Source organism: Coptis chinensis, chromosome 2 (genome assembly GCF_015680905.1).
Source record: "Coptis chinensis isolate HL-2020 chromosome 2, ASM1568090v1, whole genome shotgun sequence".
NCBI classification, from domain to species: domain Eukaryota; kingdom Viridiplantae; phylum Streptophyta; class Magnoliopsida; order Ranunculales; family Ranunculaceae; genus Coptis; species Coptis chinensis.
Window position 1 is genome coordinate 51,480,775 of NC_141457.1, and position 23,177 is coordinate 51,503,951.

The 23,177-nt window shown below is 36.6% G+C and overlaps 1 protein-coding gene and 1 long non-coding RNA gene across 2 annotated transcripts; one reads left to right on the top strand and one right to left on the bottom strand.

The window, feature by feature from the left end:
- The first annotated feature begins 1,035 nt into the window (after positions 1-1,035).
- Positions 1,036-10,213, top strand: LOC147516465 (Dynein light chain type 1 family protein). The gene is made up of 3 exons (XM_086589054.1): positions 1,036-1,418; positions 1,498-1,603; positions 9,837-10,213. The coding sequence occupies exons 1-3, from the start codon at positions 1,236-1,238 to the stop codon at positions 9,917-9,919; spliced, it is 372 nt and encodes a 123-aa protein (XP_086445180.1). The 5' UTR covers positions 1,036-1,235; the 3' UTR covers positions 9,920-10,213.
- Positions 10,214-13,510: 3,297 nt separating this feature from the next.
- On the bottom strand, positions 13,511-15,996 carry LOC147516466 (uncharacterized). Its single transcript, XR_015211049.1, has 2 exons — positions 15,806-15,996; positions 13,511-14,328 (listed from the first exon to the last, which is right to left on the bottom strand). It is a non-coding gene; the product is annotated as an uncharacterized LOC147516466 (long non-coding RNA).
- Positions 15,997-23,177: the final 7,181 nt, after the last annotated feature.

The window sequence follows — 23,177 nt, forward strand, 5'->3', positions numbered from 1 at the left end:
CATCGGTGTCTTGTATCATTAAGTGTGTTGTAACCTCGTAATTATGTAAGAAATATCTTTAACTCAATTCTGTTCTGTAACTCAACTCTGAAGTGTTGATTATTATTATGTAACAAGTTGTAGTTCCACCATGAAATATGTGGAAGATACATTTTAAAGAAGTCGTTAATTTATGCTGATGCCCAAAAGTTAAGGCTCTAGTAGTTAGGTTGTGCTGGAAATTCAGGATAAACAAAAGAAAGAAGAGTCTCCTTCAATTGGGGAATTGTGCGATTCTGGTTTAAATAGGAACCCTGAAATTCTACCTGCTGTAGAACCTGTTCAAGCCCTCTTTCTCGTCGTCCGGTGGGCCTTGGTGGCTCTCCATTGATTGTTCATTTTGATGTTATATAAACACATTTTGTAAAACTATATTTACTGATCCAATTTGAATTTTTATAGGCGTTTTTTGACATTTGAGTTCTAACCGGTGACGCGGGTTATGGAAATATGAATTTACATATGCAAATATGAAGTTACATATGTGCATACAAATTTACATATGCAAATATGAAATTTCATAGACATTTTTTCTGACATCTGACAGGTGACACAGGTTATGTAAATATGAATTTTCATATGTAAATATAAATTTACATATGATGCCGTCATATGTAAATTTTATATTGTCATATGTAAATACAAATTTACATAGGATGACGTCAGCCCGGTTTGTCCTTAAGTCGAAATTATAAGTAAAGATTGATGATGTCAGCCCGGTTTTTACAGAGGTATTTTGGTCTGTTTTGGCTTTAATGTTATGTTTTAAATAATAGGGGAGTTTTATGCATGCGTTCGGTTAGAAGGGGTTTTTATGCTAGTTATGTATCAACCAGGGAGATTAAACCCAAAATCTGAAATTAATTGTAGGACTTGCGCTTCGCCAGACTAGCAAACTATATTGGGTGGTTAGGCCCAAAAAATATTAGATCAGGCTCGGGTCAAGTTTCAGGCCCCTTTGCAAATCCATTTACTTTCGTAGTTTCGTGCTATTATGATGAATCCATAGACTCGTAGAGGCAATAATACACAACACAACATTTCGCACAGAACACAAACAAAAAAATAAAAGTGTAATCAATCAGGTCAGGCAAAAGAACAGTGTTTGTGTGTGTCAGGGAAAAACCTGAATAATAACCAGACACCCTCTGAAAGTAATAATAAGTTTTCTTTTTCATTGATAAAAAAAAAAAAAAATGGCTGACCCTCAAACCAAGAGAAGCATTGGAGGTGGAGCTTCATTAGCAAAATTATCCTCGGGGGATGACAAAAGATCTTCTTCTTCCTCTTCTTCTTCTTCTTCTGCCAAGAAAGTTATTATCAAAAGTGCTGACATGAATGAAGATATGCAGAAAGAAGCCATTGATATTGCCATCTCTGTTAGTCATTTTTATTTTTATCTTATTTTTCTAATTTTGCAAAATATTTGTTTTAATGTTTCTAATTATGTTTTTTTAGGCTTTTGAGAAACATAGTGTGGAGAAGGAAATTGCTGAGCAGATCAAGAAGGATTTTGATAAGAAGCATGGACCTACTTGGCATTGTATTGTTGGAAGAAATTTCGGTAACCCCCCCTTTTTACTTTTCATTGTATTTTAGTGAGTGTGCACTATTAGTAGTTTAGTATTGGATGTATATATGTTTTTTTGTTATGGTATCTTACGTAAGTAATTGCACATTTATGAACTGGTCTAGAATTTTGATTGGTTTGGTAGGTATGATGTTTATGAAGAGCAAATCTAGTTTTGTTAGTGTTTGTAATGGATCTGTGTAATTGATATGGTAGTCATTGGTATGGGTTTGGGGGCATGAGTTGTTGTAGGAGTATATATGAACTTTTGAAGTAGACGGTTGTTCGCGATGGTGGCGTGTTGATATTTGATATGTGTCCCGATAGAAGCGAGTGTGTGTTGTTGTTGGTAAGTTGGTTTCTTGCATTGCTTGTTGAAAGAGAGCTGAGATTTGGGAAACAGTCAGAAGAAGTAAACTTACTGTCTCCTCTTTTCCTTTGGTAAGTAGATTTGGACTGTTAAACGAAATATAAGAAGAGGATGAGGAAACCTACATTACTAAGCTTACTAGCTCAGTGCATTATAGAGACCACTATATAAAGACTTAAGTGCTTGGAAAAATTGTGTCAGCCCAAATGTTGACTTGTATAAAAGAATTAGATCCTATAGTCCTTGAGAATTGGGTTGAACACTGATCGAGTCAGACCCAACAATGCTTTAGGGATTGACTGTTTATAAGTTAAGTTACATTGACGCGGATACGTGAGTCTGTATCTGACACTGATATGAAGTGTCTTGTGGACACATATCCATGTAACATAGTTTATAAGTAATTTTCAGGGATCAAGCAATAAAATGGTTTCACCCAAAAGAAGAATGGCCCAAATGATTATTATCCATGAGAACGGATAGTGCAAAGATGTTTCATAGATTTTTAGTTCAATAGTTATTGTGAAAAACTGAAAATGTTGTGACCCTTCATATTTATATTGATAGAAACGATGTGGTAGGCTGGAATCCTTGTATGTGATAATCGAACTTAGTCAAATAACAGATGGGGAATATCAAGAGTATTTTGCATGTCAATCAGTCAATGCTCATCTAGACAACCATGAATACTATGTACTAGCTATGAGTTACATAAATGTAATGGAACTCAAATATAACAAGTGAGATGGCTTTTCATTGAAAGAATGAAAGAAAGATAAGTCATGTAAGTGTAAATAATGTAAGATTGAAGCGGTAGAAGCAACACTTAATCAAAATCTACACTTTGCAAAACCCTAAAAGTCTCGTTTTTTATTGAATCTCACTCAATAATTCATAAACACAAAAACAACTATTAAAACCCTAACTACAAGCCCTTATTTATACTAACTGACAACAACGCAAACCAATGAAAATATGCCACATGGAAAATAACTAAACAAAATAAACCAATTAAAAAGGGTCCCACCTAATGCAATCCATGGGATTGACTTGAACTCTATGTCTACATCATTCTCCCCAACTGAAAAAAAAATTCGTCCTCAAATTTTTGATCAACAAAATTTTCAGGTAAAGAGAACCACGTCCACAAGCTTTAGGAAGTCGGCCAACACCCCAGCTGAGCTGAAAGGAATCCGACCATGAATTTTTCCTTTGTAGGAAACTAGAAGATGTATCAAAATTTTTTGGTACTAATGACTCGTCTTGAAAGCTTGTAACTTCACCAACATATGTGGTTTTCTTTAAGGAAATCCAAGCCTGCAATCGTGCTTTTCTGAAAAACAAATCACTTCGTTTGTCAAAGTGATTCACAAACTTTCCCCAAATCGGATCTTCATGCTTATAAAAAAAAGACTCATCTTTGTATTTATCAAAGATTAGTGGAGCGCCCAATAGGGGGCTTTAACACCTGCCGGCAGCTGAGCGACGCCATCATTGAGGGGTACACCCTCACATTCCTCATTGAGAGGAGATTCCCTACTGGTGTTATCTTTTCTGCCAACTCTATTATTTCCATCGTTTTCTAGATATATATGCGCAAAAGAGTTTAGAAGAGGGATTGAATCATCAACCTGAGACGCATCATCAGTACTAACCACTGAACCATTATTTTGTGGTGGTATAGGTGGTTGTTGCACCTCTTTTTGGACTGAAAATCTTGCTTCCATCAGATTCTGGAACATCTGTGTCATGTTTTTTATGTTTTCTTCTAAACGAGACATGCGAGTATCCATGGAGGGAGGACGACTTTGAGTTGCTTTATGATTCACCATAATAACAACAAAAATTGATTTTTTCAAGGAACAATTTGTAGTGAACAGTAACTGGGTGAATAGTGCCACAAGCGGTGTCCCCGTGAACAGTATTTTCTGCACAAATCTCCCAAAAATCAATTTGCTCCAACGGTGGAAGCAACATTTAATCAAAATCTACACTTTGTAGCTCACATTTTATTGAATCTCACTCAATAATTCATAAACACAAAAACAACTAGTAAAACCCTAACTACAAGCCCTTATTTATATTAACTGACAACAAAGCAAACCAATGAAAATATGCCACATGACAAATAACTAAATAAAATAAACCAACTAAAAGGGGTCCCCTAATGCAACCCATGGGCTTGACTTGAATTCTATGTCTACATCAGTAAATGTTAGAGCAATAATTTTATACGTATCCATGAAGCTACAGGAAACATTCATCGAATATGCATGTTAGACCACTACTATTTTACCGTCAAAATTTTTGGTGCACTAACATTTTGTGATACAATGATTGCGAGGTACTATTGAATATGCATGAAGTTCCATACAAACTCTCACCCTAACAAAGGACTCAACTGTCAAATGATAATTTTGAACCCTTTTCTTCATATCAAGACTTTATATCAGTGTTGTGGGGGACTCTGATGAACTCTTTTCATTCTCAAAGAAAAGTTTAGCGGCTTTATTATCACAATAAATATTTAAAATTTTCTAAATGAAACTAATAACATAATACCCAAATGCCAAATACATTGGGGATGCCAATGGATTATCTTCAAACGGGGTTGTGTTATTCTTTTTTGTTTTAGTTCATTTCAAACTTTTTATGTTAGGTTTGGAAAGTGAGTGAATTAGTTGAGGACTCTTACATATAGAACTAGGGGTAGGAGAGTGCAGCCACTTGAGAGGTTTATGAATAGAGATGTAGTGATGAAAAAATAGTCGGCCAAATATTAGATCCCTCAGCCAAATGGAAACATTATTCTCCCAAAGATTGCTACATGATCCAGGAACACTCTCCATTCTCCTAGATGTATCAGGCAGGCCATGATATACTTGGGAACTTGGAAATTTTCTCCTAGAGGTAATAAGTTGTGGATCTTGGTGTCTTTTGCTATTCTTTTAAGCATGTCTAAAGTTTTCTGCTCTGTTGCACAACCTATAAGTGTGAATGACTTCCAATCTTTCAAGCCATGGGATGAGCAGTCTTATTGAAGCGACCAGGTTGCTTCAAATACCACCCGGGGGGCGGGATCTTTACTGCGTTCAGTACAAATATACGAGCAGTTAAAGTACAACTGCGTCCAGTTCTCTCTTTCTGTACTGCTAAAACAACAAGTAGTTGCGAGATGATTTTCCTGATAGTGTGTCTATCCTGGGTAAGCAAGGGGCACACGAAGAGTTACGAATTAGTAAAGGAATATTTTGGAATGAGCAGCTTTCCCACCATTCAAGACCATATAACTATTTTCTATAGGTCTTAGGAGTTGGTAATCTGTGTTTTGTGAGAATATTTCAGGTCCAGAACTAGTCAATGTCCATACAATCTGTGCAAATTGATTTCAGTTCCAAGTATCATCTCTTTAATTTCTCCATTTGGTAAGTCATATGTTTCAGCACACTCCATACGGAAGAGCAGTCAATTCGGATATTCATTGTCCGGAAGTGATTGTTTTTAATCGGGTAAATCCCCACCTGCTTTGCTCGTAAGAATTCATCTTTGCTTTTCACCCAAGGCCACAAAAGGCAGCTTCGTCCCATACTTTAGGGTCAACATACTAATCCTCCTTCCTCCTTGCAAAATCTGATATATTCATGGCCGGCTTGATGTATCTTCTTGGTCCTGGCCATAAAGAAGTTGCAACTTTGTATAGGACAACAACCATGGAGTCATCAATGTGCATCCACCAATCTACCGTTACTTCAAAACCTTCAAAACACATATCTCCATCCTGCATCCTCCAAAAAGACCATAAGGCCAGTAACCAAGACCCGAAGGTCAGAACTTGAGACCCGAAAGTCTCAATCATCAGAGTAACGTTTCCAAAAGAAAGTGCCCCACCAAATGCACAACAAAGGTGAGGAAGTGGCTTGACTAGAATCCAAACCAAGGTATCCATACACCATGGCAAACAGAAAAGAAGAAATGGAGTGGGAAACCTGCAAATGAAAGTACGAAACGGATAATTCAAGAAGCACAAACAATACACACTATCTTTCTGTGGTAAAATTAGAGGACTCAAATTTGTGGGTTTGGAACCGCAACTGTTACAACCAAAAAGAGCAGAAAATGAACGCCAAACAACACTAGAAACTATATACATATATGGTTTATTATAGGTTATATAAGACACAGTCCCCTAACTGGTGAAGAAGAAAATCATAATGATATATTACTTCAAACAGCTATGAGTGGAAATACATCTGAGCACTTGACTCTTGCCGATCGCAAAGCGGTTTACCGAAACAAGATCAGACCCCCATTTTTTTTCTTTTTCTTTTTCGTCTCTGCCGTAATTGAAATAAAAGAAATAAAAAAACTATGAAAAAAAAGGTTTGGGGTGATAAAAATTGGTATGAAATCAATGGATTTCGGTGAGTTTTAAGGGTGGTGGGATGTGGATTTAAAGGATTTGGGCAAGAAATTGGTTTGGTTTGGGTGGAAATTTGGAGAAGTACTATTGAGAGAGAGTACTGTTTACACTCAAATGTAGTATCTCTGAATGATAATACCTTCTTGTAAATTAACTCTCTTAACAATATCTTCTTCTCCAAATTTCCACCCAAACTAAACCAATTTCTTGCGCAAATCTCTTAATACAGCTCAAATCCTTTAAATCCACACCACACCACACTCAAAAATACACTGAAATCCATCGATTTCATACCAATTTCATCACCCCAAACTTTTTTTCATAGTTTTTATTTCTTGTATTTCAATTATGGTAGAGATGAACAAGAAGAAAAAAAATAGGGTTTCTGATCTTGTTTTTCGTAAACCGCTTTGCGATCGGCAAGAGTCAAGTGCTTAGATGTATTTCCACTCATAATTGTTTGAAGTAATCCATCATTATGATCTTCTTCTTCACTAGTTTGGGGTCTGTTGTGCCTTACATGATTTGTATATAGTTTCTAGTGTTGTTTGGTGTTCATTTTCTGCTATCTTCGGTTTGGTTGTAGCAGTTGCAATTCCAAACCCACAAGTTTGAGTCATCTTACCACAGAAACATAGTGTGTTGTTTGTGCTTTTTGAATTACCCGTTTCATTTGTTGGTTTCCCGTTCCGTTTCCCCCTTTCTGTTTGCTATGGTGTATCGATACCTTAGCATGGATTCCAGTCAGGCCACTACCGCACATCTGTTGTGTATTTGGTAGGAAATTTTCGTTTGGAAACGTCACTTTGACGATTGAGACTTTCGGGTCTCAAATTCTGACCTTCGGGTCTTGGTTAATGGCCTTTGGGTCTTTTTGGATGATGCAGGATGGAGATATGTGCTTTGAAGGTTTTGAAGTAGCGATAGATTGGTGGATGCACATTGATGACTCCATGGTTGCAGGTGGTCGACAGGAGTAGAAGCTGTTGGGGTTTGCTCACATGGGGTTTTTTTTTTTCCGATAATCCACCGTTTTTCATTAAAGGATAATATTGTGATTGTACAAACAAATAGCAAGACCAAAATATAGATGGAAACTCAATATAGCAAAGAACAAATAGTAATCAATCATCTCCATTTCGTATCTTGGATACCATAACCAATCAGATCCAGCTAGCTGGTTTCTTCAATACCCATGCAGCAACAATCCTTACCACGCTTGAAACACAATCCTTCATCTCCATCGACCCGAAGGTCAGCACCAAGAAAAAATCTTTGTACTAGAAAAAGCGTTAGATTAACATGCCCCATCATGTGTGCCGGCGCCGCAATGGCCCGACAAAAAAACACCTCCAAACATCAATACACTAGGTGCCAGGCGGTTAGATATGCAAGAGAGCAAGACCCATTCCAACATGATTGAAGATTGTAACAGCAACGACAAATCAAAACCAAGCAAACCAAAAACACTAACATATTTAGAAGATTACACCTTGTTACCACAATCAACAACACTACACTAAAACAAAAAACTCGTACAACATCCAAAACACCTGTAAAAAAAAACTGGAGCTGGCTTATTATGGGTCATAAAAGGAAAAACAAACCCCAAAATAGTGGAGAAGAGACTCCTAACGAAATCCTTCAAACAATACCGAGTTGCTTTAAGTGCTAGCGCTAGACTATTGCCGATCGAACCACGATTTAAACTAGGCCGCAAAGAAACCACCATTTTTTTCGTTTTCTTCTTCTTCATTCTTGCTGCTAGAGATGTATAACAACCAAGGAATGAAAAGAAATGAGATTGGGGTTAAAGATTTTGAAATGGAGATTTAAGTTGTTGTTTAAGTGATTTGAGGGGAGGGGGTGCTTTCAAAACCCTAGCGGCTAGGGGTTTGGAAGAGATTTACTCCGCTTTTGTGTACCCGAGCGGACGGGTTTTTTCCAACCTTCCACTAATACAAAACTAAGGTAATTCTCACATGGGTTTATTGCTACTTATTTCTTTAACTCATGTATTTTCTTTTGGTTAAATTGATGTTTTTGTAATCTTTGGAACAATTCATGAATACAAAGGTGGTTTATCAAAAAACAAAAAAACTTTTAGGCAAATCAAAGGTCCTGGGACAAGCTTCTAGCTCAATTTGGTTGTGTATCCCTTTCCTCATAGGAGAGGTTGCAAGTTCGAATCCCACCAAGTGTTGGTTGGGATTTTTTTCTTGTGTAATTATGTGATGGGCCTTTGGGGCAGGTGAGTCTTTGGGCTAAAGACTGGGTGCTGCTACAATAGACAGACCAATGAGCGAAAACAAGTCTTCACAGACAAGGTGGAGGCGGTTGGGTCTACTCAAAGTGGCACATTGGCAAGAGCCTTCGGGCTAGGATCCTTTAATATAACCGGTGTGGGTTTGCCTTAACCCTCTAAATATTTTTTTTTTAAAAAAAAAAATGGTCTTGGGATAATTAGCATGAAAGGAGGAGAGGACAGAAGTGTGCTGATTGAATTCTACATGCATAAGAGAGGAGCAGTTGGGAATTTTGAAAGTAATCTTTTTAATAATTGGTAAATCCTTCAGTAAATGCCAAGTCTGGAGGTTATCAAGGGAAGACCCAAGAAGCTAATGGGAGGATTTGCGATTCTACCACCTAAAGAATCAGCAAGGAGTTCTGACATGCCTGCAACCAAGAGATTGGTCTTTGAGGGGTTGAGATTTAGGCAAGTGAGTGAAGCAAATGTTGAAATCTCTGCTGGTTTGTGTCATCTACACTGTTGAATACGCATGTACCATACTTTTACTACCCCAGTAGTGGAGCATTGGTTCAGGTTGACTCGGTATTAGTATAGAATAGAAAGGATGCTATTGTGATACAGTGATGGTAGCAGAAAATTCAGTTCTTGAAGTTCCGAATTAGACTTGGGCATTCAACAGGACAAGATTTTATTAAGTTTTAGCTTGCAGAGGTTTTTGTAATTAAAATCTCAATAAACAAGAATTACCTGATGATTTATCAGATGTGAATTGGACGTTTGTGTCATCCCAGATGTTTGGAAGAAATTCTTAGGTGAAGTATGACAAAACTATTTGGGCACTCTCTGTACGCACTAACATGACTTACACTCATCACACTCAATGTAGTAGCCACTAGACAGAACACAGATTATACTAAGCTTCTTATTGCATATAACCAAAACTAATTTGCCTGCACAAGAACTTCATGTAGTGAGGCTGTGCCGTATGCTTACTTGTAGTAGACACAAGATTGTGGTAGCAGAACAGTCAATTGTTGGATATTAAGGTCATGATAAGAATCATGCACATCTTCCTTATCATATAGCAAATCGATTCTAAGAGCGGTTTCTCTTCACCGTACAAATGCATTAATAGTTGGTGAAACTATTCTCCCAGACCAGTCACCAATTGCTTTTCTTGTTGCAGGTTCATATGTGACTCATGAGACACACCACTTTGTGTACTTCTATTTGGATCAAAAAGCAATTCTTCTATTCAAGTCTGGTTGACATGGACCGTGATGAAGATAAAAAGAGGAAGAGGATAAGTTCATCATTATCCATTAGCATAAAACTTGTCTTCCTTGTATTGATTGAAAACCTTTGCATCTGTTAAATCTCTGCCAAGAAGTTCTTATGCTTGATACGGATACACTTCAGTTGTGTTCCATTGAATGCCGTTTTTCAGAGCTAGACTTAAACCTCCATTACTAAGTTTAAGTTAGGTGATATTAGATTGTATTGAGGTGAAACCGTAAAACGTCTCTATGTCTAATCAGCATTATAATGGAACAACTTCTTTTATGTTTGGAATCTTTACCATGATGCTTATGTAGCTATCATCTCTGGCTGTTTCTTTTCGTGAAAGTTATGTTGAGCAACCTGACCCTGACAGACAGCCAAGAACAATGGTAAAGGGATGTTGGTGTCTACATTTAAAAAATTTCTCAAGTAACAAGGCAACCTCGTCTTAATATTTGTTGCTCCCACAGACCCAATAATCATGGTATATGATAAACATTACGGTTGTATTCTTGTAGACTTGGCACTATAGTACCACACTTCCATATATTGGAAATGTGAAGGGTCTCCGCTATGTTGCTCCTTGCTTTCAATGCACGCTTTTAAGGTTTTTACAGGTGGGTGCTCGTCTTCAGGGTAAACTCCGCCTTTACAGATTGTGTAAATTTGGGATCACTCCAGATTGTGTCAAAGTTGATACTATTTTATAGCTGGCTACAAGTAATTCTAATAATGCTCAGGAAGTCACTGATTTACAGAAGATGCAAACATAATTCTGTTGACAAGTCATGAGAACTCTCCTCTTTGATATCCGGTTCATTGATTCTAGTTCTGGTTGTCTAATACATATCTGGTTAAAAAATTGGACCAGACAATAACAGCGTATTTTTAAAACTATGGTCGGCGTGATCTTGTCCAAACTCAATCTGCAATCAATTTCGATTGATCGGCTGTATTTTGAATCCGTTATCTGAGTTGTTAGATACTTTGATCACCACAATCATGGAAGGGTTGACCTTCATTGGACATTGGAGATGCTATGACTGATAAGAACAGTAATTTAAAAAAAAAAAATGTTGTGCAAATAATAGAGAGTGCACATGCCATATGTACACGTCTATTTGTTCCTGGCGGCTCTGGATTCTCGGTTCAACGTGAATGTGGCATCATTACTATCAGCGCACTGTGATTCTGTGAATTGTGATGTTGCATCGAGAAAGCTTTATGCAACACAAATGTTGCACTGAAAATTGTACAAATCAAACAAGTATATATGTATCTCAATTTGATTGAAATAAGCTATTTGTTAATAGTATAGAAATCATAGAGATCCTATCGAAAAAAGAAACCATAGAGACCGTCAAACGATTATTTTAGTTGTATACTTCTGTGTTTATACGTCTTATGTGAATTGTGAAGTGTTTGAAGGTTAGTTACCAACAAAAAAAAAACGTGTTTGAAGGTTGAACAAGTAAACAGCACATATAAGTCCCACATCTGCTAGGAATATTGTCACCAAATACGGCGTTTTTTTGAAAAAAACGCGTTTAAAACCCGAGATATTGCCAAGGCGTCTGACTCCAGTTTAAAACCCGGGTTTTTCAAAAAAACGCGTTTTAAACGTTTTAAACTTAAAAAACGTTTAAAACCCGAGATTTTGAAAATCTCCCGTTTAAAACTTTTTTTTTTTTTTTTTTTTTTTTAAACGCTAGAAAAGAAAAGGGTTTTGGAGTTTACCTTTTTGAAGAGTGGGCGTTAAATTGACTTATTGAGACCGTTCTATTTTGCTTTGGACTATTAATAATTAATTGGAAATTTTAAAGTTATTAACTTATTTGTAGTACTTAATTATGCCATTATGGTTGGTGATTAGTAGTATCTTATTTTGAGTAGTGTTTTGGCACTGAATCTAAAAATTCTAGTATTTGGATAAGTAATGATAATTTGATACTTTCATATATTTGAATTTTCTTTCATTTGTATTATTATTATTATTTTTATTTTATGTGTCTATTTTTTTTCCCACTTTTATAGAAAATCAAACTCCTTATCTATTATATTATTTATCATCGGTTTTTACCGTTTCTTTTACGTATTATACATATTATACGTTTTAAACCCGTTTTACTGTTTTAAACCCGTTTTTTTATGCCCCACGTTTTTTACGTGTTTTTTTTTTTTTTTTTTTTTTTTTTTTTTTTTAAACCCGTACGGTACTTGGTGACAATGGCTAGGAACTAAAATATGTTAACATATATAAAGTTTGCTCCACTCATATAGTCATATGTAGTAGTATTTGCAGAAAGGAGAGACGGTTGGCAGCTCCCCCAAGAATGTATTACATACTAATAAATTGCAAAAAGAACAACTGCAATCAAATATATACAACAAGAATGTATTTCATAAGAATGTCTTCATGCTATAACTAAATCAATCACATAATCAAGTCGGGGTTAAGAAAAACTCCATGTCCATATCCTCTTTGTAACTGCAGAAGCAAGGAACATAATCAAGTCGGGGTTAAGAAAAACTCCATGTCCATATCCTCTTTGTAACTGCAGAAGCAAGCATAACAAATCCATGCCATGACCAAACCCACAACTCCCAAACCAAACAACACAACCATTCTCATATTCCCATCCAAGTTTCTACTACCAATAACCTTCTCTTCTTTCACATCTTCTTTAACCCTCTCCATGTTTTCCTCCACGTCTTTCTTCTCTTCCACAAAATCAAACTCTGGGTTCTCATAAACCGTCATTTCACCACGACCCATATCAACAAAATCATCATCACCATCGTCGTCAAAACAAGACTCAGTACACGAACATGTAGACGCATTATCATCAATATGGTTGGTGAACGGAAGTGTTTTGGAATTGTCCCATTCTTGAAATGCAGTTTCGAGTTCGGTAAGCCTTTGGTCTATATGATGCAAATGGTGTGGTTTTGAAGGATGTGAGTCCATTTCTGCGGCGAGAAGGCTTCGAAAGAACCCGAATCTCCGGTCAAGGTTCTCTGAGAGAAGTTGGTGACTTGGTGTTTCTATAGGGAAATTGAACGCATCCTTTAATTCTAATTCCAGTTCTTCAAGCTTCTTTTGTAAAACTGCATATCTTTTCGCCATAACATTAAAAAAAAAGTAGACTTCAACTGATATGAAGGAGAAATGGAAATATAGAGTTGAGAAAGTGGCACCGTATGGCTTGCTTCCATGGTAGTTTCATAACTAACTAAATACTAGGCCGAAAGGAGAATGGCTTAGCGGGTTCCTTGACCTACGGCCCGCAATAATATGTCCACACGGCCCAAGCAATTTTCATTTCCAAATCCAAATTACATATATGGAGCGTGTTCAACACTTCAGGAAGTCAATTCTTTTACTTGAGAAATAAAGAGATAACGAACTAAAAGTACATTCAACTTTGCCTTTGGTTCGCAAAAATACAACGAACATAAATACAACAAATTTTCAATGTAGTTTCTATTGATACATCTGTTAAATTTTTTAGACGGACATTCTTACATTATGGTAGGTAAGTACATTCTTGATCGAAATGTTTATATCCAATAAATTAATGCGCATCAAACATCCCATAATTGGATGATTTATTCAGACATTGTTGTCTAGGACTTACATTGTTAGTCTCTGCTACAGATTGACTATTTAACTAGAAGCAGTAGAAAGATTAACAACAAAAACACGAGAATTGAAACCAAACAGACTATAATAACAAAGCCTTCAATCAGATAAACCATCCATGTTCACACATCATAGGCAACTAAGAAAAACAAAGAGAAACGACGAGCACTGTATTCTAATTACTCTTTATCATAAGGTTCACCTCCCACCAATAAATGATGAACACCAATATTCACTTTGTTTTACTACGAGGTTTTTTCTCGTTCTTCTTATGCCCTGCATGCCCCCGGAAAGTCAGAGTAGGTGCAAATTCTCCCAATTTGTGACCTACCATACCTTCTGTTATCTTACGACGCAAATGTTTCCTTCCATTATGAATAGCAATTGTATGGCCAACCATTGCCGGTATAATGGTAGATGCCCTGGACCAAGTTACGATTTTCTCTTTTTCGGCCCCCATGCCAAGCTTTGCAAATTTTCGCATTAAATGATTAGCAACAAAGGGAAATCTAGCCAAGTTCTGCATACCACCACGCAGACGTAGAACCAGGTGGAGGGTAGACTCCTTTTGAATATTGTAATCTGCAAGTGTTCGACCATCCTCCAACTGCTTCCCAGCAAAGATCAACCTCTGCTGGTCTGGTGGAATCCCCTCCTTATCCTGGATCTTGGCCTTCACATTATCAATGGTATCTGAACTTTCAACTTCCAGTGTGATTGTCTTCCCAGTGAGAGTCTTAACAAAAATTTGCATCTGTAAACATCAGCAACAAGTATTTACAACGTAGATTTTATCAAATAATCAAACATAGATAATGACCATGTCAAAACCAACTTGCCAAAATATTCAAACATCAAATAAAAAAGAAAACAGTACACGCAATCAATAAAAAAATTCCTCTTCTTCTGTTCAATTTAGCAACTACATTCTCATGAACCATACCAAATCATAAAACCTAATATAATGAACTACAACCAGAGGAAAGAATGCTATCCATAGTCTATAGCAAGCAACAGATGTGACTTCAGTAAGATACTGGCTTCAATCATATCGTTTGGTATGACAAGATAATACAACCAACAATAGTACTTATAAGAAACCAAAGCTCCCATAACTGTACGATAAAGTCACATTGCAGTCACAAGATCGGCATAAAACTGTTACATATTTGAACCCATTCCAATATTAGTTAGTCCATTGCATTAGTTATCTTTCTTTAATAAGAGTGTTTTTAGTGACATTTGCAGGAAATAGGTGTAATGAATAAAACTATCTTTTCGGCAAAAACTGGAATTCGACAAAGAATGGTTGTGCATTCGTGTTGAATCAAAGAACAAAAGTGGACAAACTTAGAGCATTTGTGCAACAGGTCATGGAAATCATATACATGCATGGATTATATGCCTAAGGTTATAGGTGAAAATGAAAGACCCAAAGAAGATATTGAGTGGGCATGTGAGGACAAGAGTAACTCAAGGTCTGTTGAGGTAAATGAGTTGGAACTTGAGTAACAAAGAAAGGAAAGAACAAACGATGTAGGATCTTTACAGCACGTAACCAGATTGTTATCAAAGCTTGTCAGATTTAATAATTGAATGCTCACCATTTAGACTTGAACCAGCACCACTGGATCAGCACCCATTTATTGTGTTCTCTACGAACAGGACCCGATTTCCCCTCTTCACCTCACTAGCTACTCACCAAATAAACACCACCAGTACCAAACATTCAATCACTACCCAACCTAGCTTCTGTAATCCAACAATAATCCGAACCACATGATCACCCACTCCTAAACCCTACCATTTCTTATTTTTGCTCATGAACATAATATTCACTTCTCCTTTACGACTAACACTCTCTTTCCAATTAGTAACATACTGGCTTCAACCACTTTTTTTTTTTTTTAATATGACAAAATAATACAACCAACAACTAACCATCTATGGCATATTATACTATACTAAAAGATACCTCCAACTAACTACATTTTCCGTAACATTACAACAACTCATTTAGGACAACAACCCAATCCAATAAACTCATTCAAATGCTTCTCAGGTAATTATTCAAACAATTGTAGAGCAACGAGTAAAAGCATAGACATATTTCATGAAACAGACAGAGAGGACAAGTAAATCTAACATAAAAAAACGATAAGACAAAAAAATTCATAAGGAATAACAAAACGAAACATAGATGAAAAATGACAAGAGAAAATTTTAAATACCTTGAGAGCCGGAGCTGTTAAATGAAGAACAAACAAACTGAGACACTCACTTTGTTTTATGGAATTTGATTAATTCGGGCCGGGCTTTATTCGTCGGCCCATATCAGCTGATAGATAATTTGCATTAAATCTGCAACCCCAACGGCCCAACAACGAGCGTAACCAAACCATTTGGAGAACGAATTTGTGGACACAAGCTAAAAAAACTTGTCTTAAACTGGTTAGAGCATCTTTAGGAGTGATATCAACATAGCATCAAACACCAAATTTCCAACAATTTGGTATTTTTTCAACTTCAGGAGAGTTACATGTTGATGAAAACACTAAAAAAACACCAAACTAAATACCAAATCGGCCAATATTTGGTTCCAAATTTGGTGCTGTATCAAATCATCTATGCGGTTTTAGAAAAACCGCGCGGTTTTGCCAACACTGCGTAGGCTTGGGATACTAAATGGACTTCTATGGCGCGGTTTTTCTAAAACCGCGTGCTCTCAATGACAACAACAGACAAAAAACGGGCAAAAAATGGCTATATCTTTCTAACCCTATAAATTGAAACACTCACACCATAGTTTTACACTCACTTCTTTTCTCTACTCTCTACTCTTAAAACAACAATGACTAGTCAAGAACCAAAATCAAAATCTAGAGGGGCTTCATGGATATAAGAAGAAGATGTTGCTCTCACCAATAGTTGGCTACAAGTTAGTCAAAATGGTGTAGTAAGAAATGAGCAAAAGTCGAACGATTTTTGGGCTAGAATTCTAAATGCATTTCATGCAAATCTAGGAAGAATGATCGAACACAACTTGACGGGCATGAAACACCGTTGGACTCTCATTCAAGCTAATATCAACAAGTTTCATGCTATTCTTTCTAAGATTCAAGCATCTCCTCAAAGTGGCTATAATGACAATATGATGGTAAGTATTTACTTTTTATTTGTTATTTTGATTCATAAATATATTTTTCAATTCTAATTTAGTTTTTGCTTAATTGGTAGGTTGAGGAAGCAATAAGTGCACATGTGATGCATAATGGGGTTTGGAAGTGGATGCAATGCTATAATATGGTGAAAGACTCACCCAAATGGAAAAGGTTACAGTTGAGAAATGATTTGCATCCCACCAAAAAGTCGAAGTCAAACAGTGGGGAAGGAGGTTCATCAGTTCCAATATCAACTGCGACAACTCAACCAATAGATTATGATCCACACCAAGTTCATGGGCTTGAGGATAGGCCTCTTGGAAAGAAAGAAGACAAGAAAAGAAGGCAAAAAGAGAAAAAAGAAGGTGATTCTAAATTGGAGAAATCCGCTAAGAAACTTGATGATTTTCTGGTGGAACTTTCTAAAACCACCAAAGAAGGATATAAATTGGAAGCTCAAAGACAATTGAAGAAAGATGAGATGGAATTCGAAAAACTTCAATTGAAGAAAAGTTCAATGGATTGGAAGCTCCAAATCCAAAAAGAAAAACTTCAATTGAAGAAAGATGCGCTCCGAGTTCGAGAAGATGAAAATGATGCGAAAATACTAGGAATGAAATTAGAAGGATTACCCGAAGACGAGCGCGAAATTTGGCAACTCAAAAGGGCAGAAATTTTACAAAAAATGAAGAATCGACTTGGCAATATCACTGGTAGTAGTCAAAGTATTGCATAGTCTAAATTTGAGTTTGTATGTCTTTTAATTTGAGTATTTTAATTTGTCTTTTAATTTATGTCTTTTAATTAATGACATACTTTAATTTGAGTTTGTATTTTGATTTTAATTAGAATGTACTTTAATTGAATATTTTCTTTTAATTTGAGTTAAGTTACCTTAATTTAAAGTTGATACTTTTTATCATTCTAAAAAAAATTCGGCAGAATCCACTTTGTATTTTCAAAATTCTCATATACACAAATCCTTTCATAAGCCACAAATACATAGAAATAAACTTGGAACACAAATACATAGAAATTGAAACGATAAATAAACACAAAGTCCAAATGAAGTGCAAATAGAAATAGAAATCAAGTCTGACCATGCCGCCCATGCCTACTCCACAAATGCTCGACCAAGTCAATCTTCAATCTATCATGAACAACTTTTGAACGAACCCTCTCGATGTCAGATGCCCAATGAGATAGAACAAATTGGCGTTGATCTTCAGATGCACCTTCTCTACTTGGTATTTCCAAATCAGGAATATACTGTGGGATATCCGTTTCGCGTTCATCTTCTACAATCATAGTGTAAAATGATGCATACCCTCATAACAATAGCCATGTTCTCCAAATACCATAACCTGCACGGATTCGCTAAAATAGCCCAACGCGACTGTAATATACCAAACGCCCGCTCTATGTCTTTTTTAGCAGCTTCTTGCTTCGTCGCAAAATGTTTGTCTTGTGCAATCGTTTGAATCAAGGTGGCATAATTAGAATAAATACCGTCAGCCAAGTAATAGCCCATATCATAATGATGGTCATTCACAGTGTAGTTACAAGGAATAGCTTCATCATTGACTATATCATCAAATATTGGTGAGCGGTCAAACACATTAAGATCATTGCGAGAACCCACTATTCCAAAAAAAGCATGCCAAATCCATGCGTCACGATCGGCAATTGCCTCCAAAATCACTGTTGGTTTATGCTTATGGCCAGTGTGAGACCCTTGCCACGCGGATGGGCAATTCTTCCATTATCAGTGCATGCAATCAATGCTTCCTAGCATTCCAGGCCATCCGCATTCCTCAGACTCTTTAAGCAAACGTTGAATATCTGCAGCATTTGGTTTGCACAAGTATTCACCTCCAAAAATTCTAATAATTCCATCACAAAAATAGTGCATGCATTCATGAACAGTTGACTCAGCAACATGTAACATATCATCTACTAGATCAGCTGCAGTCCCATAAGCAAGCATTCGTATAGCAACAATTACTTTTATTTTTGGGTTAATCCCAAACTTACCCGCACTATTAACTTTTTGTTAAAAATATGGTATATTATGATTAAGATGATTGAAAATACGAGTAAATAATGACTGACCCATACGAAATCGGCGTCGGAAGTCGTGGTCATGAAATATAGGATTTGCGCCGAAGTAGTTAGCATTTACACGAGCCAGTGTTGCCTCGTACTGATGATTCTTACATTTTCTTCCTTTCTTTGAACCACCATGTGGTCTATAAGAAGACTCCGCTTCTTGCTGATGCAATAAACTCAGACGATGTCGAACCAAAGGTAGAGCAATAGCCACTAATTTATGAGTTTTAACTGTAGTGTTATCATTTGAAGAGCTCGAGCTCGAGCTCGATGAAGAATCAGAAGAAGATGAATGATCCATTGAAAAATCGTCAAGAGTTTTGGTAGTGTTTTTTTTTTTTGCTCAAGGAGATGAGTTTAGATGAGAGGGAACATGAAAAATGAAGAGAACCTCGCATGACCAAGAGGGTTAAATGGTTATAGCACGTGGTTTCTGGAAAACTGCGTGGTTTTGGAAAAACCGGTGGGCTTGGGCCTGTCAGATAGGTTTCTATGGCGCGGTTTTGGGAAAACCGTGTGGGCTATATGGCGCGGTTTATCCAAAACCGCGTAGTTTGATGTCAAAAATTTGATGTTGCTCCTAAAGTTGCTTGGTGTTTTTTTGGTAGCTCTCCTAAAGATGCTCTTAGTCCACATAATCAACTTAAGTAATGGATCAACAACACAACCCACACCATCACCATTTTTTCTTTTTCTTTTTTATTTTTTCAAATAAAAAAGTGGGAAATCAGAAACTACGTCTTCTCCACTTCTTCAACGACCCTCGCAGGGGAAGGCGGGGGAAGGGGGGGGGGTGAGGCGGATCAACTTTTCTCTCATTTCGTTGCAAATGACATTGATACAAAAGATCCAGTGTTCAATTAACAAATTAAAGTGACATAACATACCCACTTGTTCTATCTCTAGCATTTGGCTTTCATGGAAGTGAAATGATTGGGGTTGGGTTTTAGGTTTCGGAAAAGATTTGTGCTTGTGTGATATGGATTAAGAGATTGGTGGACGTTTTTCGACCTGAGCTCCGGTTAGATAGAAGGAGAAGATGAACAGTGGTTTTGGTTTTGTTTCATTTATTTTATTTTTATTTTCTATTTATTTTGAATAATACAATAGGAAAAGTGATGGTGTGGTCTATGTTGTTAGTACTTAAGTTGCATAAGTGGATCAACCAGCTTCGATGTCTTGTGGACATTCTCGTCTTTTTTTTTTGCACACAAGTAGGCATATTATTAATAATAATTAAAGAATGTAACCTCGAGAGTACATGCCAGGTTAAACTTAAGAATACATCAACCTAATCAAATATTCAAATCTATAGTAGGTTCTGTGAGGACATTCTATACGGGTGATGAATTGGGGTCTGCTTGTGCTCCAAATTGTTTTTCCCTAATCATAGTAGGTCCCTTCTTTGCGACCACATCCACACCAAAATTGGCCTCTCGCAATGTATGTGAGATGCACCAGTGATCGAGTTTTTGAGCTGCCCTCTTCCATCTTGCGGTTAAGGTTCATGGAGTGGATCCTTTCCTGCTGAAAGAGAGAACTACCCACATCGAGTCACTTTCCAACCATAGCCTCCTCCAGTCGTTCTCAATAGCTCATTCCATTGCTAGAACAATTGATGTACATTCGGCCACATAGTTTGAGGTGACTCCCATTCCATATGCAAGAACCGCCAAGCCTAGGTAACAATTGATGTACATTCCGTTGCATTCTCTGTCAGGCCTTCGATATTGGTATGATAACATTATTAACAATCGGGATTAGCCATAACTTAAACCCTGGATCATGGTTCAACTAGCACTATATGTCAAAACCTGAATGACATTAATATTGAATTAATTAAATAAAAAAAAAACATTGATAAAGGTGCTAACAAACAACCAAATGCGTTACAAAGATCAAAAGGCAGGAAGTGCATATTCCACAGAAATAGTAACATTTCAAGTTTCAATATGTGTAACGCAGATAGAGTTCTATCTAAAATTTGCAAGAACTGAATGAACTAGAATAAAAAACTATAAGGAAAGGATCCTATACCTTATTTTTCTGCATTTCTATCATTTTAGCCTGCAACAACAATATTATTGTCAAGTTTTTTAACAGACAAGTCTCCAAATAAAGTTTCAACAAAGAAAAATTTTCAAATGCATTTTAGTAAATATACATGTATCTTCTGCAATTCTTCAGTTTGCTCTCTAAGTTTTGCAAGTTATTCTTCCAGTTCCATAGTATATGCCTGGCAGAGAATAAAAAAACTATAAAAATTGTTTAGAAATACATTAGCACATGCCTAAAAGAAGCACAATGGTGCCATGAGTATCTCACTAACAAAGTAACGTACTGGTCACAAAAAGAAATAAATATGCATATTTCTAGTAGGATCCTAGACCATGTCATTCAAACAAAGGATATAAAGGTTCATATTATTTTTACATGTTTTGTCCATTATGAGGTGTAACCGTGGAATAGATTCATCTTTTTGTTTGGCCTATTTCATATGCATACACTACTACTTGACCATTGAGTGACATTCCTATTTTTTGTGATTATACCCACAATCGTTTTCTCATAGACACGTTCTTGTCTATTTATATAAATTTAAAAATCCAACCACAGAAATTCATTACATACACTTGTAAAACAACCACCAATCAAAAACTATATCGTGAATATATGAACCTAGGAACGATTTAAAAAAAACCAAACAAGAAAAATCTTTACTATATATCACAGATTATAGATCCTAAAACAAACGAATTACAATGTGTCCGATTCTGATTATGGTACTTCCTTAGTTTCTTGTCTACCCACGTATAAATAGTTTTGGTGCAAAAGATGACACTGAAGGCGGTGCTTTAAATTTATTCTCCAGAATTGAGAGAATTGGTTTATGCAATGTAGTAGCCAATTTTGAGGAAACTTATTGTAGAACGTGAAAGGACTTTATCTTTCCTTGTTGTTCATGTTGGAAATATGGGAATCAAATTACATCCGAATGGTCTATTGGAACTCTCAAGTAAAGAGTAATCTTACTGTAGAGAAAAAGACATTTTTCTTTCTCTGGTGTTAAGGACGCGCCCGCCATCGCTCTAAGTATGTCTGGACAAGGCGGACAAAGGCGTGGCGTGCTCATGCCTTTAGCGACCTCCAGTACTTTAAGCGCGACCCGCACTCGACTTTGCTTGGCTTTAGGCGCGACCCGCGCTCCACCAAATTTCAGCAAGATACGACTGTTTCGGAAGTTTTTTTTGAAACAGTATAAATATAGGTTTTTTTTTGTAAAAATCTAACCTAACCAAAACCAAGAAATAGAGAGATTATAAGGGAGCAATTCTTGTGAGTTGAGTGTTCATTCTTTGTGAGTGAATTGAGAGAACTTGTAATCTGTTACTCTGGACATCTAGTAAAACTTGGAACTTGCAGTGTGGACGTAGGCAAATTGCCGAACCACGATATATCTCGTCTTGTAGTTTGTTCTTCCTTTACATTAATTATTTTACTTTATATGCTTGTTATTTGATATTGAGAACTGTTAGGATATTACTTGGAGGGTGTTGAAGTCTTGTCTAGTGAGAAGGATAGATCTTTGCGTAGGATTGATCTATTTGTTGTGGATAACGTTGTTTCTGCATTGTACTATTCGCAACAATTGGTATCAGAGCGAGGTATACGACCTAGGATTTTGAGTTTTGGTGAAGAACCATAGTGCTCGAAATTTGTGTAGACAAGGTGTTCGATAAAATTCTGAAGTGAGATTATTTTTTTTAGGTTATTGTGTGTAACTTGAAAAATGGCTCCTAAGATGTCAAATGCTAAGTTTGAAGTGGAGAAGTTTAATGGGAAGAATAACTTTGGGATTTGGAGAGTCCAAGTAAGGGACATCCTCATCCAACAAGGTTTGCACAAGGCTTTAAAGGGGATTAACTCAAATGCTGCGAGTATGAGTAATGATGATTGGGAAGAGTTGGATCTACAGGCTTGTTCATCAATCCGGTTGTGTCTTGCTAATGAGGTCATGTATAGTGTGATGGGAGAAAATACCACTGTCGGTATTTGGCTCAAGCTAGAATCTATGTATATGACCAAGAGCATGACGAACAAGATTTACTTTAAGAAGCGTCTTTATCGGTACATGATGGTGGATGGTTCAATGATGCAAGAGCATGTTAGTGAGTTCCGTCGACGCCTAGCGGATTATTTGAATGTTGGCATGAAGATGGATGATGGGGATCAAGCGGCATGTTTAATATTCTCTTTGCCAGAAAACTATGAGCATCTAATGACTACATTTATGAACAAAGAAGATGTTGATCTTGACGAAGTTCAGAGTGCA

What these genes read in the sequence shown, in the direction of transcription:
- LOC147516465 (XM_086589054.1), top strand. Translation starts at nt 1,236, where the DNA reads ATGGCTGACCCTCAAACCAAGAGAAGCATTGGAGGTGGAGCTTCATTA. An exon ending in CCATTGATATTGCCATCTCT is followed by an intron (nt 1,419 to 1,497) that starts GTTAGTCATTTT and finishes ATGTTTTTTTAG; the next exon opens with GCTTTTGAGAAACATAGTGT. An exon ending in TATTGTTGGAAGAAATTTCG is followed by an intron (nt 1,604 to 9,836) that starts GTAACCCCCCCT and finishes TTCTTGTTGCAG; the next exon opens with GTTCATATGTGACTCATGAG.